At 35.7% G+C, this 20,460-nt stretch overlaps 2 protein-coding genes across 12 annotated transcripts in view; one reads left to right on the forward strand and one right to left on the reverse strand.

Moving 5' to 3' along the window:
* Window positions 1-20,460, reverse strand: part of TIGD4 (tigger transposable element derived 4) — an 827,821-nt gene that overhangs the window by 65,921 nt on the left and 741,440 nt on the right. The gene's annotated exons all lie outside the window — the stretch shown is intronic.
* The window catches only part of ARFIP1 (ARF interacting protein 1), a 132,827-nt gene that overhangs the window by 55,141 nt on the left and 57,226 nt on the right, over window positions 1-20,460 (forward strand). For 7 of the 10 annotated variants that reach the window (XR_014264153.1, XM_082463571.1, XM_082463567.1 and 4 more), the window contains 3 exons: window positions 3,682-3,790; window positions 9,810-9,905; window positions 11,238-11,350. Coding sequence is in view for 9 of the 10 variants with exons in the window: in XM_082463571.1 (XP_082319697.1) it covers window positions 3,682-3,790; window positions 9,810-9,905; window positions 11,238-11,350 (318 nt within the window). In the remaining variant the exon portion in view is untranslated. The remainder of the gene's footprint in view (window positions 1-3,681; window positions 3,791-9,809; window positions 9,906-11,237; window positions 11,351-20,460) is intronic. The other 3 variants (XM_082463572.1, XM_082463573.1, XM_082463569.1) reach the window with 1 other exon arrangement.

The following is a 20,460-nucleotide window of genomic DNA, read 5'->3' on the forward strand; positions in this document are numbered from 1 at the left end:
TTAAAAAAAAAAAGACCCCAACAAAACCTAAACGGGACTTCCCTGACTGGTGGTCCAGTGGTTAAGACTTCGAAATTCCACTGCAGGGGGTGTGGGTTTAATCCCTGGTAGGGGAACTAAGATCCATGTGCCCCGCGGTGTGACCAAAAGAAAAATAAACCTAAACGGAGTTGTGGAAGAAATAACCGACCCACAGGCATGTTGACACTGCCACTGTTTGAGAGACTCTCGATGTGAGCCAGAAGAACTTAGTGAAGGCTAACTTAACAACATAAGCAAGGAAAGAGTTAAAGTTTTGACAAGAGTTTTTGAAGGTCATGGAATAATCAATTTTGCCCATTAACCACTTTGCACGGTTTCTCCTCGCTTGGTCATTTTTATGATTTTGATCTTGCACTGTCATGGAGAGTGAAGACTGCATGTACATAAAGTGCTTAGAACAATCCCTGGCACATAGTAAGCGCTCGAGAAATGTTTGCTATTGTAATTATTAGTGGTAGCACTAATTAGTTGTAAAGATGATTGTAGTAGGGGAGAGGGATGGCCAGCTTAACTGAGTGCCTAAAAATATGTATCTGGGTATCTCGCCCATATTACCTCGTCTAATTGTCGTAGTACTCTGGGGTAATTTTGACCCTCTTTTTACAGCTGAGCTAACAGGAGATAGAAAGTTTTTAAGTACTTACCCAGGATCACATAGCCACTAAATATTGATAGGAAAGTAGTATTCAAATGAGGTCATCTGAATTATCTTTCCAGGTCTTTCATGTTTCTAGTAATAGTTGATACTTGATGAGACTATCACAAACTTTAAAAAGTGATTTTAGAGTCTTTGCTGTTGGTAAACATTTTTAAAGTTTGCCATACAAAATTCAAAAGGTGATTTCACGGGGAGCTCTAATTAGGGTGAAGAAAGCAAGAATCAATCTTTCAGCTTACTTGTATTTGCTATTATGATATTGTGCTTTTATTTTATGTTTATTCGTTTTTGTTTGTCCTCATAATGATTAGCAGTGAGATCCTTAAAATTTTTTTTAAAATTATGTCATAGCTTTGCTTATAACAAATCACTGGAGTGGGTACTTTTTTTTTTTTAACAGGCCAATTCAAAGAAATGTCCCTGGTAAAACTAATGTTAATTAGTTTTCTCTTTTGGAATAGACATATCTCCATTGGATTATCCAACAAAAAGTTTGCCTTTGATCTTTTTGGTCTTGCTAATGAAAAACTCTAGATGTTAAGTGTACATTGGTTTTACCACTTTTTTTAAATGTTTTTATCAAATACTGGATATAAAAGAGTATTGATACAATATGTATAAGATATAAAGAATAATTATACACATAAAAGGCATACAGATTGGAAAGGAAGAGGTAAAACTATCTCCATTTGCAGACATCATAACCTTGTATATAGAAAATCCTGAGGAATCCACACACAAAAAAACCTTTTAAAAATAATAAGTTCAGCATAGTTGAAGGATAGAAGAGCAATATGCAAAGCTCAATTTTTTTTCTATACTCTAGGAATAAATAATCCAAAAATAAATTTAAGAAAACAATTGCATTTACAGTAGCATCAAAAATAAGAAAATACTCAGGAATATGTGCAAAACTTGTACCCTAAAAACTATAGAACATTGAGGAAAGAAGTTAAAAAAGATCTAAATAAATGGAAGGACATCTCACGTTCATGGATCAGAAGACTTAATTTGTTAAGATGGGAGTCTCCCTAAATTGATCAGATTCAACATAGTCTCTATCAAAATCCCAGCTGGCTTTTTTTTGTAGAAATTGACAAACTGATCATATGTAAATGGCTCACTCCCTCATTTTGTTCAGAATTCTGCCCACATATTACCTCTTCAGAGAGACCTTCCCTGAATATCCCATCTAAAGTAGCACCCTTTGCCTGTCACTCTGTATCCCTCTTATCCTGCCTTAAAAAAATAAATAAACACACTTACAACTTATTACAGTTTACCCTTGAACAATGGGTTGGGTGCCCACCCTCCCCACAGTCAAATTTTTGTGTAACTTTTCCTTTGGCCCTCCTTATCCACGATTCGGCATCTGAGGAGTCAACCACCTCGGATCTTGTAGTACTGTAGTACAAGCATATTTATTGAAAAAAATTGGCATATAAGGGGATGCAGTTCAAACTTGTGTTTTTCAAGGATCAACTGTACTTACTACAGCACTTCTTATTACCTGAGATACGTTTATTTACTGTCCGTCTCCTCCTTTCCCTATACCTCACATGAGTCTGATGGGCAGAGACCATCTGTTTCCTACAGTGCTTATCTGTAGTGTCTAGAGGAGTGGCTGTCATAACTTGGTGCTCATTAAATGTTGATTCAATAAATCCTTTATGTTTCAGAGCTCAAGCAGTACTTTCTCTTTTCCTATTCGATTTTCATGGACGTAGTCCCTATTGTGAATTCCTGTGATACTTATTGTCTTTACTTTGGCACCAAGTTCAACTTTTATATTAATGTTTGTGTACCTTGTCTCTCCCGTGAGGCAAGTACTGTACCTTATGTTATCTTTTTCTTTGCCCAGCAAGTCTAACATAGTAAGAATAAGCAGATACTCATTAAATTAAATTTTAAAATAAGCCTATTGCTGTATCAACTTCTTAATCTATATGATGTTATCATAAGTCCTTTAGTTTATTCAACAAATACATTTATTTATTCATCCAACAAATATTTATTGAATATAATAAATAAATTATATTTAGTTGTCACTAGCTACTTAATGATAACTGCTGTGAGAAAAATAAAACAGGGTAAGCAGAATAGGGAGTTCCAGTGTGAAGGCTGCAGGAGTTTCATATGATAACTGTACATTATATGTGGTGGAAAGAGTATTAAGAAAGCATTTCAAAGATGTTTATCTTTTAGTGCATCGCTAACTTGTCATTGTTGTGAAAAACCAGTAGGATCCATTCATAGACTCTGATTATGAAAATTGAGTAATTCCTCATATCCAAGCCAGAGTACAGAAAGGACCTCTGTGTTTCGTGGCTTTTTCTCTTTTCTTTTACTATAAGACTGAATGTCAAATATTATATTTATTACCATTAAAAGCTAAATTGCAGTTAGGTTGGCTAATATAATATAATTTATATTATAGGTTGGTTTAATATAAATCTAAATAACAAGAAATTTTCTTTACCTCAACCTTTATCTCACCCCGACTGAAGTGAGAGAAGCCCTGTTTACCTAGCTAACCTGGAAATCAAAGGGAAGTTTAATTTTGCAAGTGAATGATTTGTTTATACTGAACATTAGCCAGGCTCATCATGATTATATTAGACATCAGTGAGGTTTTTAATATTACACTTGACTTTTTAATTTTAATTCTACTCTTTAAAATGATTTTCCTGACGTATAAGTAGATTAGAAATTTGAAATTGAATTTTAATATCTGCATGATGCTTAGTTCTAAAATGATGAAAGTATTTTGTATTTGATATACACTGTATCTCTTAATAGCAGATCTTGCTGAGTTTGCTGCTGATTATACATCATTACAGAACACTGTGACAGCATAGGGAATACTACATAGTAGAGAGAAAAAATAGTTTAAGGTGGATTAAAAGGACATAGTTATGCTGAAATGTTATGTGATGTGAGATTTTTTACAAGATTTTCTCTTTTATTTAAATGTTGCTAAGGATTTGAAGCGTTCATTACCAGCTGGACTTGGTCTCTCAGAAACCCAAATCACATCTCATGGCTTTGAAAGTACCAAAGAGGGGGTTATTGAAGCAGGAGCATTTCAAGGTAAGGAACCCATTATTTTTAAAGATGGCTGGGGTGGAGCCTTTATTAATAAGGTATGAGGGTTGAGCCCTTTAATTCCATGATAAAACACTGATTATAAACATAATCCTTTTTCTCTTCAATTTAAATAATTTAAGAATTGTTTTAGTAGTCATCTCTATATAAATAGATCAATGTGCATAATTGCACTGATTATTACTTAAGAATTGGTTTTAAAATACTGAAATAAAAACTCAAAAAATATGTCAAGAATGCATATTTAAATTATTTTAGGGGTAACCACAAAATTTATAGGTCAATATTGAGTTGTATAAATACGTATTTCCTGTTTCATAGCAATTAGGAAAATGAAACTTTTATTTTTCTTACTATACATGCTGTGTAGGAGGTCTCCACGACCACCCTCAGATTCAGTAATTTCCTAAGAGGACTAACAGGACTCAGTCTACAGTCATACTCCAGGCTATGATTATCACAGCAAAAGTATACCGAGCACAGTTAGCAAAGGCAAAGGATGCCTGAGGCGAAGTCTAGGGAAACTGGGCATAAGCTTGCAAGGATCTTTTCCTGGTTCCATCACACAGGACATGCTTAATTCCCCCAGCAGAGCTGTGACAACAAATGTGAAATGTTGCTAATGAGGGAAGGTAATTAGAGCCTCAGTGCCCAGAGTTTTTACTGGAGATTGCTTGCTCACATAGGCACCCTCTGTGAGCACGTGCCCAGATTCCAGACTCCCAGAAGGAAAGCGTAAACCACATTGTTTGTATAAACAGTTTAGGCATAGTGAGCAAATCTTACCATTTTGGGAATGGAGGGAATCACCCCAAAATTAAAGTTCTCAGATGCCAGCCAAGGGCCAATCTTCTGTAAGCTGGTCTTTTTAAGGATAAGTAGTTAGACCTACTATGTTAGCTCTTTTCTGCACACATCCCATGTATATGTGTCTATTTTTAATATAAAGAAAAATGCTTCCGGGCTTCCCTGGTGGCGCAGTGGTTGAGAATCTGCCTGCCAATGCAGGGGACACGGGTTCGAGCCCTGGTCTGGGAAGATCCCACATGCCGCGGAGCAACTAGTCCCATGAGCCACAACTACTGAGCCTGCGCGTCTGGAGCCTGTGCTCCGCAACAAGAGACGCCGTGATAGTGAGAGGCCCGCGCACCGCGATGAAGAGTGGCCCCCGCTCGCCGCAACTAGAGAAAATCCTCACACAGAAAAGAAGACCCAACACAGCCAAAGATAAAAATAAATAAATTAATTAATTTTTTAAAAAAAGAAAGAAAAATGCTTCCTTTTTTAATGCTCTTGCCTATGATAACATTTTTTAGGTATTCTTTCATTTTCACACAAGTGAAAGTAAAATCATATGGAAATTTGGACGTGAAAATGGATCGTTTTCTCGACAGAGCTGTAGTTAATGTAGTAATAGTTGATGTTCAATGAAGAATTTTAATTTTAATATTGCATTATAATTTCACAAAATAAAAAAGATATCTCCATGCCTTTGTAATCCTTAGCCCTCTTGCAGATAATAGTATTCTATATTTTTATTATACTAATGGCCAATACTTTAGTCAGGAACAACTTATATTTTGGGACTTCCCTGGTGGTCCAGTGGTTAAGACTCTGCGATCCCAATGCAGGGGGGCCTGGGTTCGATCCCTGGTCGGGGAACTAGATCCCACATGCTGCAACTAAAGATCCCACACGCAGCAAAGAAGAGCCCATGTGCTACAGCTAAGACCCGACACAGCCAAATAAATAAATAAATATTTATTTTAAAACCTGTATTTTGAAATATATTCTTTGTTAAATGGATCCTGGAAATAGGCATTTAGGATAACCCAGTATAATATCCTCTGCTCTAGGCTGTAAAATGAGTGGGCTACCTACTGACATTATTTTTTTTCGTTTTTCATTCTTATGTTCAGAAAAATAAAGATATAGAAAGGGAGCATACATGTCAGTATCTCCGTAGTCATTGCATAGCATTGTGCTGTTATTCTCTAGGGGATAACTTTGAATTTGAAAAGGTTGACTGATTGCCTAAAATTATGAGTGCTTAAAGATATAAGGCTTACTTTGCATAATGTGACAACATTTTTGGGCCAGTCACCAATTTCCAAATTTAAATGTCAACATAGAATAAAAAAAAAAAAAACTTTTACAATTAAGATATTTTAAGTATTTTCAGTGAAATTATTTAGCTGATGTTTGGTTTTATTCTCTCCCCCTTAATCAGAATAGTATTATACAATAATCAAAATCAGCTGGCCATTGTAACCTGCTGTGCATGAGCATGAAAATGCCAGTCATTTTCACTTGCTTATAGATCTATCTTAATCCTTCAAATTGGAATAAAAAATGTTTCATGATAATGGCGGTAATTTATGTCTCTTTGAATCGACTTTGTAAAACACTTTTTAACACAAACTGCGTTGTTAATCAGTATATGAAAAAGATAATCATTCTGCCATACTCAGATTAGTTGAACATTTATTGGAAAGTTGTAGTTGTTTTAAGTGCCCTTGTTTTTGTTTTGTTTTGTTTTTTATAAATTTATTTATTTTATTTATTTATTTTTGGCTGCGTTGGGTCTTTGTTGCTGCGCACGGGCTTTCTCTACTTGCGGCGAGCAGGGGCTACTCTTCGTTGCGGTGTGCAGGCTTCTCATTGTGGTGGCTTCTCTTGTTGCAGAGCACGGGCTGTAGGCACACGGGCTCAGTAGTTGTGGCTCGCGGGCTCTAGAGCGCAGGCTCAGTAGTTGTGGTGCACGGGCTTAGTTGCTCCGCAGCATGTGGGATCTTCCCAATGCAGGGCTCGAACCCATGTCCCCTGCATTGGCAGGCGGATTCTTAACCACTGTGCCACCAGGGAAGCCTTAAGTGCCCTTGTTTGAAGACATACATAGATAAATTGGAATGAACATGATTTTCTCATGTTTAAAATTTAGGAAATAGGTCTTATGAAAAAATATTAGGAGTTGGGGCTATGTTAGCTCTCTGGAGAAGTGACTGAATGATAACTTTAAATGACTCTATTACCATTTACTTTTCCATCTCTAGAGCAAATTTAGAAGAAATGATACTTAAATTCAGCCTAACAACAAGAAGTACTGAAATCTGCCCAGCAAATACATTGTAGAATCAATTATAGTAGAAATCATGAATAAATCAACTCATAAGAGTAAAGTATACTTGGTATCTGAGTTTTGTTTTAATGGGGTTTTGATCATTGCATACACATATTCATATTCCTAGATTTCTGCTGTTGAGAGAAAACAGAGCTAACTCCCCAAATTTAGTCAATTAGCAAAAGCATAGAGTTTTAAGAATTATTTTTTGTTGGAATGATTTACTTATTTATTGTGAATGATTTTAGTAACTAATTTAGTCTAAATTAGTGGTTTAAAGGGTTGAAGATACAGAGAATAATTACCCTTGAGCAAACAGTTGAAGGTACACACTTACCTCAGCACCATGTCTTTTGCTACTTTAGTTTGGAAAGTTCTGTATCATTTGTTACATATATTATACATATCTCTTGTTATGTCATGGGATTATCTCTTATGTAAGATTAATAAACAGTAATAACCAGAACAACAGAGCTCTGTTCCTAGGATCATCAAGAAATGGAACTACAGTAGTCATCTTTTATTTAACACTTCCTTATACAATAGAAACCCTTGTGCCTTGGATAGTAGAGATAGTCTTTGTTTAAAATGGTGATTGAACTGGATAACGTTAAATGCCTTCCAACTCAACAAGTAATTTATGGATTCGTGTTTTCTGTATTGAATTTAGTAATGGAGACATTATGGTGTGGATTTGGAACATCTCAGTCTCTAATAAGAAGCTGTTTTAACCTCTCTGCACCTCATTTCTCCTGTAATTTAATGTAGTTTAATGTCCTGTAGAAACCCTTGTGCCTTGGATAATAGAGATAGTCTTTGTTTAAAATGGTGATTGAACTAGATAACATTAAATGCCTTCCAACTCAACAAGTAATTTATGGATTCGTGTTTTCTGTATTGAATTTAGTAATGGAGACATTATGGTGTGGATTTGGAACATCTGAGTCTCTAATAAGAACCTGTTTTAACCTCTCTGCACCTCATTTCTCCTGTAGTTTAATGTCAGACTAGTTGATTTCCGTTGTCCCTTCCAGTTTTCTTGTTTTGTTTTTTTTGTTTGTTTGTTTTGGCCGAGTGGCATGTGGGATCTTAGTTCCCTGACCAGGGATTGAACCCGTGCCCTCTGCATTGGGAGCGCACAGTCTTAACCACTGGACCACCAAGGAGTTCCCCTTCCAGTTTTAAATTTTATGGCTCAACAGATTTTTTTTTTTAAAAGACAGGTATCTCTCACTTTGAAAGGTAGCACCAACCTATTTAGGTCTATTGCATGTTTGGATTTTAACATTAGATCCAGTCCAGATTAAGGTTTTCATATTATTAAACCTGGTGGCTGTTTCTGATCAGAACTTAGTATATCTGGGATATGAGAAAGTTGACGTTGATTCTTATTAGAAAATTTTAATTATAAATTTTGATACATTATGTGTTTTCTAGAGAACTGGGAAAGAGTGTAGTTGAAATAAAATTCTTATAAACATTAAAATATACTCAGCTAAATGTGGAAGGATGTTAATAATTTTTTCAACTTCTTTTTAATTATCACTTCCCTAAAGATTTATAGCCTTTAGAATTTAAAATAAAGAAATCAGTTGAAGCTAATTTTCTTTAGTTTAATGCCAGACTGTTTTCTTAGTTTAATGCTGGCCATTAGCAACAATGTTGGATAGTCAGTTTTTCTTACTTTATAGGTAACTAAGGCTCAGAGACCTTAAGTAATTTGCCAGGGTGTTACTGACAAATTACTGATACTAAAATATTGATACTATGTGGTTAAATAGAGCCAGAATTTCAAACCCAGAGTTAGTTTAAAACTAAGTTGTGTTTCACTCAAAAATTGTGTCATTTCCTCTGGTTCTCAAACTTAGTTGTGTTTGAGAATAGCCTAAGTAGCTTTTAAAAAACTACAGTTGCCTAATGTGCAGCATGGTGACTATGGTTAATAATAACGTATACCTGAAATCTGCTAAGAGAATAGATCTCAAGTATTTTCACCACACACACAAAAGAGGTAACTATGTGAGGTGATGGATGTAATCATTTCACAGTGTATACATATATCAAAACATCACTTTGTACACAAATATATGCAATTTTTATTTACCTAATAAATAAATGAAAACCAAAAATCAATCGAATAAAAAAGCTAAAACTGTCAAAAAAAGAAAAAAAAGCCCTACAGATACCTGTTTCACTGATAATCAGTAGATTTTATGGAATGTCTCAGGTATGTTTTAAAAGCTTCAGAAGTAATGCTTATGATTAATCGGAACAACACTCTATGTTAGCACTTCTCAAGCTTCAAAATACATGCAGATCACCTGAGGATCTTGTGAAAATGCAGATTCTGGTTCAGTACATCTGTGGCAGGGCCTGAGTTTTGCATTTCTGGTGAGCTCCCAGGTGACATAATTGATGGAGACCCCTTGCATCCATACTATGAGTAGCAGTGACCTACACTATGTGATATTTGATTTATCATATGAAAATTTTGGCTACAATTTCTGTGAAGGCTGTGATTAATTCACATTTCTATGAATTTTAATTATAAATTTGATACAGTGTTATGTGCCTTTGGATTTCTACTTGAAGAGCTTTCCTCCTTGTGTTAAAGTAGCAAGTGATAAAATATTTACTTAAGCTTTAAATCATTCAGCTATGGGACTTTAATCACATTCTTTTAATTGATTTGGAAACGAAGAACTCTGTCTGGTAGCATCCATTTATTATTAGTCCATTTCTGCAAGAAAACAAGTATATTAATTCTAGCTTTTAATCCTAGTTTTTGAATATCTTAAAGAAAATGTCAGTATACCTATATTCAAAATGTAAGTATGTGGAAGAAGAAAAGGATTTTCACAGTGAAATGTCTGCCCTTTTCAGGTTCCCCAGCACCACCACTGCCATCTGTTATGTCTCCTGGCAGGGTGGCAGCTAGTCGACTGGCTCAACAAGGAAGTGATTTAATTGTTCCTGCAGGTATTCACTGCACTGATTGGATAAAGCCCTTCTTGCTACTGCTGAAACTAAACTAATTCACTCAGTTTCTTATCACTTGCTTTATATTCTTAGGTGTGTGTTATTCTGGCTTTTTTGGTGGCTGCTTTTTTTTTTTTTTTAACAATAGGGAAAATAATCTTTCTAGCCATAGCTTATCTTTCTGGCTTTTCAAAGTTTATTAGGCTCTATTTCAAACCCGAAATTTAATTTACCTTAACGATTACAAAACACTGTAAAATTTGATTCATTTTAAATCATCCTCTCTTTGCTCTGGAAAATGTTGGTTTACTTATTTGATCCTAAAGTGCTCTGCCCTTTAATATTGCTGGACTATAAAAACAGGGAAAAAAATAACTTTGTATTTCTTTTTACATGAAATGTTAATATTTTATATTTTGTTTCTGTGAGAATTTTGTAAATTCTTAAATGTGCTTGATTTTGTATGCTGTTCTCTTTCTTAGATTGTGGTAAAGCTATGATAAAGGCTGGGCTGGCTAGAGGAGTGAGAAAAGAGATTTTTGCTGACTGTAACCTTTTACAGCCATTTTATAAAACATTTTCTCTTGTCTTCTTTTCATTGTTATTTTAAAATTATTATGAAGTTTCTATCCCAAGTCATTAGCATCATAAATGTTTATTAAATATTTTCTTCTGTGAAAAATATTTTACTATTAGGAACTATATAGTTGTAGAGTTGCTTTTATGTCATAATTTCTTGATTGTTGGAGTAATGCATTATCAGGGCTTTATACTGCCTGTATTAATTATGGCTTTTTTGGGAGGTGGGGGGTCTCTTGAGAAAAAACGAAGTACAATGTAGGTCTTGTTATAACACAGCCTCTTATACTAGTGGTAAGATATTTTTAATGACTATTTAAAATTATAGTGTTTTTAAATCCTACAAAATTACAGTAACATTCTATTGCTGCTCTCTTCTATGTAGTATAGTGAAAGGAGATCACTGTGAAGAGTGCGTGGCCTTTCAGATTTTCACTGACAGTTTTTTTTAGAATCATTAGGTTATAAGATTAATTGTGGAAATTTTATTTTTCTTGAAGTAAACAGCAATGTATTTAGAGAAGAAGGCCGGTTTGTTTTTAAGAAGATGGACAAACCTCAGAAATATATTTTTTTAAGTGTTAGGAAATTATCCTCAAAATGATTCCAGGAAGTTCTAGTCCTTCACTTTGTGGGAACTTTTTTATTTCTTTAAATGCATAAGTAGTTTAATTTGAACAGCATCAGTGTTTTGTTTTCTTTCTGCTTGTCTTTATCTGATTTGCATTTTTATCTTTTGTTCTGATCTTACAGGTGACCAGAGAACGCAGACAAAAAGTGGACCAGTTATTCTAGCAGATGAAACTAAAAATCCTGCAATGGAAAAGTTAGAACTTGTTAGAAAATGGAGTCTAAATACCTACAAGGTTTGTAATTTTTTTTTTTAATGTTTCCACCCTATCTGGCTCTAAGAATTTTCATTTGTATGTTATTCAAATTATTATTTTGCAATTATATGAATATATAGGAGAGAATAATGCTATTTAAACATAAATATACAATTAGAAAAATGAAGTATTTTGTCTTATTGATCTTGGCATAAATGTATTTTAAAAAGTCAGTAGCAAGAGTTTAAAAAAAAACTACTAAAGTTCTTACTAATTGACAGATAACACATAGTTGAAGAAGAAATACAGTGCCTGGGAGGGAGCACATTTAGCTGTATACAGAGCTGCTCTAGATATGTTTCTCACAACCTGCAGCTTTTTGATGCTTTATAGCAGCTGAATGTCAAGAGAGGTGTATTAGTTTTCCAAAGTTTGGAATTCTCTGATTTATTGTAATAACTAAGCACTAACTGTACACACAGCAAATGAGTTGGACTTCAAAAGTTTATTGTTGTTAGTTGTATTGTTTCAGAGTAATTGTTGGTTATTTTTTTTATGTTCTTATAAAACAAATAAGCAAATTATTTAATCTATACTATATTTGATGTATTACAAATAGATAAGCCCCAAATCCACTTAGTACCTTCAAATCTTAACAGGGACAAGACGGTAGAATTCATAGAATAGTTAAGTGGGTGAAAGCCCTAGCAGTTCAAGTTAGAGCATTAGCCTTAACACTGGCTGTATTTGTGAATTGGTAGTGGGCCTAGTGGTTTGTAAGTCAGGAATTGTCTGTATTTTTATACGGGAGTCTCTTATGTGTCTTCTTTTTTTTTTTTTTTTTCTTCAATGGAAGGCTTTTTTTTTTTTTTTTAAAGGAACTCCTTTATTTATTTATTTATTTATTTATTTATTTATTTATTTTTGGCTGTGTTGGGTCTTTGTTTCTGTGCCAGGGCTTTCTGTAGCTGTGGCAAGCGGGGGCCACTCTTCATCACAGTGCGCGGGCCTCTCATTATCGCGGCCTCTCTTGTTGCGGAGCACAGGCTCCAGACGCGCAGGCTCAGTAGTTGTGGCTCACGGGCCTAGTCGCTCCGCGGCATGTGGGATCTTCCCAGACCAGGGCTCGAACCCGTGTCCCCTGCATTGGCAGGCAGACTCTCAACCACTGCGCCACCAGGGAAGCCCTCTTATGTGTCTTCTAAAGAGTAATACAAAAGCGAATTTATTCTTTCAGTTAGTATTTTTAAAGTATGGTCTGCAGTTTTCTACAAAAGTACAGGTATTCTTAAGATGGTAAAAGCGCCCTGAAACTGCTACATGAATCTTTTCCAAAAAATTATTTAGTTCATGTCAGTGTAGAACTGAGAAATGCCAGTGGTAGCCATCAAAAAGGCATCAGTGGATGCTTGCGAAACTGTTCTCACTCAGGACATTCTATTTACTCATTGCCCCTTTTGTTCTCAAGGACATGGATTCTCTCATTCCATGTATTATTTTTCCCTTTGTATTCCCTCATATCACAACAGTTCACCCAAATATTCAAACGTCTACTTCATCTTCTCGCTGAATCTGCGTATCTAGTTAATTATTAAATGGATTCTGCCTCTTTAATATTCTTTGACTTTATCCCCTCGTCTCCATCTCACCCTTCACAGCCATATGATTACCCTCTCACATTACTGTAGTAGCTTCTTGACAAATTCTCTTAGCCTACATATTCTGCTCTGCCTGACATGGTTCATTCTTGCTTAAACTCCTTCACTCGCTCCCCATTGTCTTTAGAACAGCATGAATCTGACCCCATCTGCCTTTCCAACTTCATCTCCTGCTGCCCCTCTCTTCACCCAGGGATCCAGTGATCCATACCAGATTATCCAGATATTTCCTAAACAAGCTGTGCTTTCTCACACCTCTACTACTTTGTTCACGAGGCTGTATTTGCCTACTGCTTGGAATTCCCCTTCATGCTCCCTTTCATTCCACTTGTTTGTCTTTCATACCAGACTGAGCATCATTCATTTATTTATTAAATTCTGTTCAGCCATTCCTTTGTTCATTTATTCCTGAAATTTGACTCTAACCATTGGCATTCTCTATCCACACATTTGGAGCCTGAAGAATACAGGCCTTATTTCTGAACTAAATCCTAGTAATTTTACAATTTACCAAATTAAATTTTTCTCATTTTAGCCTTCCTCTCTTATGTCATTTAATTTGTGTTTTCCTTGTTCTTTATCTTTTTTTTTCCTATATGTGTGTGTTTGTCATGTATTTCTTTTCTTCTGTCTTTTACCTCTTCAGTAATCTGAGTTGAATCATTAAGATTCCAGTTATCTCTACATTAACATACCACATTCAGACTTTTCTGTTAATAAAAATGACCAGTCTTCATAATGTGTACACATGGCATAGTACTACGTGAAAGAGTTATTCTCTTCAGAGTGATCACTTTATTTTTAACTGAAAATTTTTTTTCATCAGAAAAGTTTGGATATCTCAGTCTAAGTCAAAACAGAGAAAGTCCTAGCTTACATGATTTTATGAAGTTTGTAGCCCAGTGTGTCTGGGCTGACATAGGACTCTCTGTTCTTGTGGCTTTTTGACCTTTTTGGTCCAAATTGTGAGCTGATATAGGACATTCGCTGTCATTAGGATAATCCTTCAAGTATTGATTCTGATTTGGGTGAATTAGGACTTTGCTTGTTACCCATCTTACTCTTGAGGACCTTGATTCTGGCTATGACTTTGATCCTTTCTTTCTTAGACTTCAGTTCCTACATGATTTCTAACTTTAATTTCTTCTGTCTGTTTCTGTTCTCTAGCAAACACTTTAAGGCTTTTCCTAAAAGAGAATATTAACACCTCCTTTATTGGTTGTTAATTTTGGCTCCAAGAGCAGTCTGGTGATTAAAACCAAATATGTAATAGGAGTGATTTTAAGTTTAGGCCTTGAACCTATCTTCTTAAATATCATTATTATTATTATTAATTTATTTACTCATTTATAGCTGGGTCTTCATTGCTGAGCACAGGCTTTTTCTGGTTGCAGCGAGCAAGGGCTACACTTCGTTAGCATGCACGGGCTTCTCATTGCGGTGGCTTCTCTTGTTGTGGAGCCACAGGCTCTAGGTGCGCGGGCTTCAGTAGTTGTGGCACGCAAGCTTCAGCAGTTGTGGCTCGCGGGCTCTAGAGCGCAGACTCAGTAGTTTTGGCGCATGGACTTAGTTGTTCTGCAGCATGTAAGATCTTCCCGGACTAGGGCTTGAACCCATGTCCGCTGCATTGGCAGGCAGATTCTTAACCACTGCACCACCAGGGGAGTCCCTTAAATATTATTTTAATCTACGTGATTTTATTCACACAGTTTGAATACAAAATTTATTTATTTTCTTATTTATTCTCATCTGCAGGAATAGTTGTGAATAATGAACTCTGGTTTATCATTTTTGTTTGTTTTGTATTTTCCTAGTATAGAATAGGGTACTTTTAGAAGTCCATCTTATTTTTTTTAAGAATAATCTCACTTTCAGCATTCAGACCTGTTTGGCATCTTTTCCAACCACTAAATGTTTTTTAAAAATGTTTTAAGAATGTGCCACCAGTATTCACACCTTTATCAAGTAAATATTTGTTGTCTTAAAGCCAATATCTTGTAAACTTTCATTCCCGTTTTTCTTATCATATTACCTTATTTATTTACTTCTTGACCTGTCTCCCCTGTTCAATTTCTAGTTATTTCCTTTTATGCTCCCTTTTCCACTATCCTTCACTCTTAATAACTCTTTTAATGTAATATCTATCAGTTGCTGCCATGAAATTATTCTTTTCCTTGTACTTAAATTGTTTTATTCCTTTTTTTTTTTTTTGCATTATACAAAAGCTCTTGGTGCTATTTAAATACTAGTAGTACCCAGTGACTATCTTGTAAATTCATGACCTATATGGTGGTGATTTACGGTATTTTATACACTATTTATCATTATATTATCTTCCCCCAAGTAGGAGATCTATGTAGAGCAATAATTTACTTTTGCTTCTTCCTGCCCCTTTAATTTTGTTCCATTTGTCCTATTATTTTCAAAATGAATTCTTTTTTTTTCTTTACATCTTTATTGGAGTATAATTGCTTTACATTGTTGTGTTAGTTTCTGCTGTATAACAAAGTGAATCAGCAGTACATATACATATATCCCCATATCCCCTCCCTCTTGCGTCTCCCTCCCACCCCTCTAGGTGGTCACAAAGCACCGAGCTCATCTCCCTGTGCTATGCGGCTGCTTCCCACTAGCTATCTGTCTTACATTTGGTAGTGTATATATGTCAATGCCGCTCTCTCACTTTGTCCCAGCTTACCCGTACCCCTCCCCGTGTCCTCAAGTCCATTCTCTACGTCTGCGTCTTTATTCCTGTCCTGCCCCTAGGTTCTTCAGAACCTTTTTTTTTTTTTTAGATTCCATATATATGTGTTAGCATACAGTATTTGTTTTTCTCTTTCTGACTTACTTCACTCTGTATGACAGACTCTAGGTCCATCCACCTCACTACAAATAACTCAATTTCGTTTCTTTTTTTTTTTTTAAATTAATTAATTTATTTATTTTTGGCTGTGTTGGGTCTTCGTATCTGTGCGAGGGCTTTCTCTAGTTGTGGCGAGCAGGGGCCACTCTTCATCGCGGTGCGCAGGCCTCTCACCATCGTGGCCTCTCTTGTTGCGGAGCACAGGCTCCAGACACGCAGGCTCAGTAGTTGTGGCTCACGGGCCCAGTTGCTCATGCGGCATGTGGGATCTTGCCAGACCAGGGCTTGAACCCGTGTCCCCTGCATTGGCAGGCGGATTCTCAACCACTGTGCCACCAGGGAAGCCCTCGTTTCTTTTTGTGGCTAAGTAATATTCCATTGTATATATGTGCCACATCTTCTTTACCCATTCATCTGTCAGTGGACACTTAGGTTGCTTCCACGTCCTGGCTGTTGTAAAGAGAGCTGCAATGAACATTGTGGTACATGACTCTTTTTGAATTATGGTTTTCTCAGGGTATATGCCCAGTACTGGGATTGCTGGGTCATATGGTAGTTCTATTTTTAGTTTTTTAAGGAACCTCCATACTGTTCTCCATAGTGGCTGTATCAGTATACATTCCCACCAACAGTGCAAGAGGGTTTCCTTTTCTCCACACCCTCTCCAGCATTTATTGTTTGTAGATTTTTTGATGATGGCCATTCTGACCAGTGTGAGGTGATACATCATTGTAGTTTTCATTTGCATTTCTCTAATGATTAGTGATGTTGACCATCTTTTCATGTGTTTGTTGGCAATCTGTATATCTTTGGAGAAATGTCTATTTAGGTCTTCTGCCCATTTTTGGATTGGGTTGTTTGTTTTTTTGATATTGAGCTGCATGAGCTGCTTGTAAATCTTGGAGATTAATCCTTTGTCAGTTGCTTCGTTTGCAAGTATTTTCTCCCATTCTGAGGGTTGTCATTTCGTCTTGTTTATGGTTTCCTTTGCTGTGCAAAAGCTTTTAAGTTTCATTAGGTCCCATTTGTTTATTTTTGTTTTTATTTCCATTTCTCTAGGAGGTGGGTCAAAAAGGATCTTGCTGTGATTTATGTCATAGAGTGTTCTGCCTATGTTTTCCTCTAAGAGTTTTGCAGTGTCTGGCCTTACATTTAGGTCTTTAATCCATTTTGAGTTTATTTTTGTGTATGGTGGTAGGGAGTGTTCTAATTTCATTCTTTTACATGTAGTTGTCCAGTTTTCCCAGCACCACTTATTGAAGAGGCTGTCTTTTCTCCATTGTATATTCTTGCCTCTTTTATCAAAGATAAGGTGACCATAAGTATGTGGGTTTATCTCTGGGCTTTTTATCCTGTTCCACTGATCTATGTTTCTGTTTTTGTGCCAGTACCATATTGTCTTGATTACTGTAGCTTTGTAGTATAGTCTGAAGTCAGGGAGCCTGATTCCTCCAGCTCCGTTTTTCTTTCTCAAGATTGCTTTGGCTCTTCACGGTCTTTAGTGTTTCCATACAAATTGTGAAATTTTTTGTTCTAGTTCTGTGAAAAATGCCATTGGTAGTTTGATAGTGATTGCATTGAATCTGTAGATTGCTTTGGGTAGTATAGTCATTTTCACAATGTTGATTCTTCCAATCCAAGAACATGGTATATCTCTCTATCTGTTTGTATCATCTTTAATTTCTTTCATCAGTGTCTTATAGTTTTCTACATGCAGGTCTTTTGTCTCCTTAGGTAGGTTTATTCCTAGATATTTTATTCTTTTTGTTGCAATGGTAAATGGGAGTGTTTCCTTAATTTCTCTTTCGGATTTCTCATCATTAGTGTATAGGAATGCACGAGATTTCTGTGCATAAATTTTGTATCCTGCAACTTTACCAAATTCATTGATTAGCTTTAGTAGTTTTCTGGTAGCATCTTTAGGATTCTCTATGTATAGTATGTTATCTGCAAGCAGTGACAGTTTTACTTCTTCTTTTCCAATTTGGATTCCTTTTATTTCTTTTTCGTCTCTGACTACTGTGGCTAAAACTTCCAAAACTATGTTGAATAATAGGGCTGAGAGTGAACAACCTTGTCTTGTTCCTGATCTTAGAGGAAATGGTTTCAGTTTTTCACCACTGAGAACAGTGTTGGCTGTGGGTTTGTCATATATGGCCTTTATTATGCTGAGGTAAGTTCCCTCTATGCCTACTTTCTGGAGGGTTTTTATCATAAATGGGTGTTGAATTTTGGCAAAAGCTTTTTCTGCATCTATTGAGATTATCATATGGTTTTTATCCTTCAATTTGTTTAATGTGGTGTATCATATTGATTGATTTGCATATACTGAAGAATCCTTGAATTCCTGGGATAGACCCCACTTGATCATGGTATATGATCCTTTTAATGTGCTGCTGGATTCTGTTTGCTAGTATTTTGTTGAAGATTTTTGCATCTTTGTTCATCAGTGATGTTGGCCTGTATTTTTCTTTTTTTGTGACATCTTTGTCTGGTTTTGGTATTCGGGTGATGGTGGCCTCATAGAATGAGTATGGGAGTATTCCTCCCTCTTCTATATTTTGGAAGAGTTTGAAAACGATAGGTGTTAGCTCTTCTCTAAGTGTTTGATAGAATTCACCTGTGAAGCCATCTGGTCCTGTACTTTTGTTTCCTGGAAGATTTTTCATCACAGTTTCAATTTCATTACTTGTGATTGGTCTGTTCATATTTTCTCTTTCTTCCTGCTTCAGTCTCGGAAGGTTGTGCTTTTCTAAGAATTTGTCCATTTCTTCCAGGTTGTCCATTTTATTGGCATATAGTTGCTTGTAGTAATCTTTTATGATCCTTTGTATTTCTGCAGTGTCAGTTGTTACTTCTCCTTTTTTATTTCTAATTCTGTTGATTTGAGTCTTCTCCCTTTTTTTCTTGATGAGTCTGGCTAATAGTTTATCAATTTTGTTTATCTTCTCAAAGAACCAGATTTTAATTTTATTGATCTTTGCTATTGTTTACTTCATTTATTTCTGCTCTGCTCTTTATGATTTCTTTCCTTCTGCTAACTTTCGGGGTTTTTTGTTCTTTCTCTAATTGCTTTACATTGAAAGTTAGGTTGTTTATTTGAGATTTTTCTTGTTTCTTGAGGGAGGATTGTATTGCTATAAGCTTCCCTCTTAGAACTGCTTTTGCTGCATCCTATAGGTTTTGGGCCGTTGTGTTTTCATTGTCATTTGTTTCTAGGTAATTTTTGATTTCCTCTTTGATTTCTTCAGTGATCGCTTGGTTATTTAGTAGTGTATTGTTTAGCCTCCATGTGTTTGTATTTTTTACAGTTTTTTTCCTGTAATTGTTATCTAGTCTCATAGTGTTGTGGTCAGAAAAGATACTTGATATGATTTCAGTTTTCTTAAATTTACCAAGGCTTGATTTGTGACCCAAGATATTCTCTATCCTGGAGAATGTTCCATGAGCACAAGAAGAAAGTGTTTCTTGTTGTTTTTGGATGGAATGTCCTATAAATATCAATTAAGTCCATGTTGTTTAATGTGTCATTTAAAGCTTCTGTTTCCTTATTTATTTTCATTTTGGATGATCTGTCCATTGGTGAAAGTGGGGTGTTAAAGTTCCCTACTATGATTGTGTTACTGTCGATTTCCCCTTTTATGGCTGTTAGCATTTGCCTTATGTATTGAGGGGCTCCTGTGTTGGGTGCACAAATATTTACAATTGCTATATCTTCTTCTTGGATTGATCCCTTGATCATTATGTAGTGTCTTTGTCTCTTTTAATAGTCTTTATTTTAAAGTCTATTTTGTCTGATATGAGAATTACTACTCCAGCTTTCTTTTGATTTCCATTTGCATGGAATATCTTTTTCCATCCCCTCACTTTCACTCTGTATGTGTCCCTAGGTCTGAAGTGGTTCTCTTGTAGACAGCATATATATGGCTCTTGTTTTTGTATCCATTCAGCCAGTCTGTGTCTTTTGGTTGTAACGTTTAATCCATTTACATTTAAGGTAGTTATCGATATGTATGTTCCTATTACCATTTTCTTAATTGTTTGGGGTTTGTTATTGTAGGTCTTTTCCTTCTCTTGTGTTTCCTGCCTGGAGACGTTCCTTTAGCATTTGTTGTAGAGCTGGTTTGGTGGTGCTGAATTCTCTTAGCTTTTGCTTGTCTGTAACAGTTTTAATTTCTCCGTCAAATCTGAATGACATCCTTGCTGGGTAGAGTAATCTTGGTTGTAGGTTTTTCACTTTTATCACTTTAAATATGTCCTGCCACTCCCTTCTGGCTTGCAGAGTTTCTGCTGAAAGATCAGCTGTTAACCTTATGGGGATTCCCTTGTATGTTATTTGTTGCTTTTCTCTTGCTGCTTTTAATATTTTTTTTGTATTTAATTTTTGATAGTTTGATTCCTATGTGTCTTGGCGTGTTTCTTCTTGGATTTACCCTGTTTGGAACTCTCTGTGCTTCCTGAACTTGATTGACTATTTCCTTTCCTATATTAGGGAAGTTTTCAAGTATAATCTCTTCAAATATTTTCGCAGTCCCTTTCTTTTTCTCTTCTTCTTCTGAAACCCCTATAAGTCAAATGTTGGTGCGTTTAATGTTATCCCAGAGGTCTCTGAGACTGTCCTCAATTCT

Source organism: Balaenoptera physalus, assembly GCF_965194825.1.
Source record: "Balaenoptera physalus genome assembly, chromosome: 5".
In the NCBI taxonomy this organism is placed as follows: domain Eukaryota; kingdom Metazoa; phylum Chordata; class Mammalia; order Artiodactyla; family Balaenopteridae; genus Balaenoptera; species Balaenoptera physalus.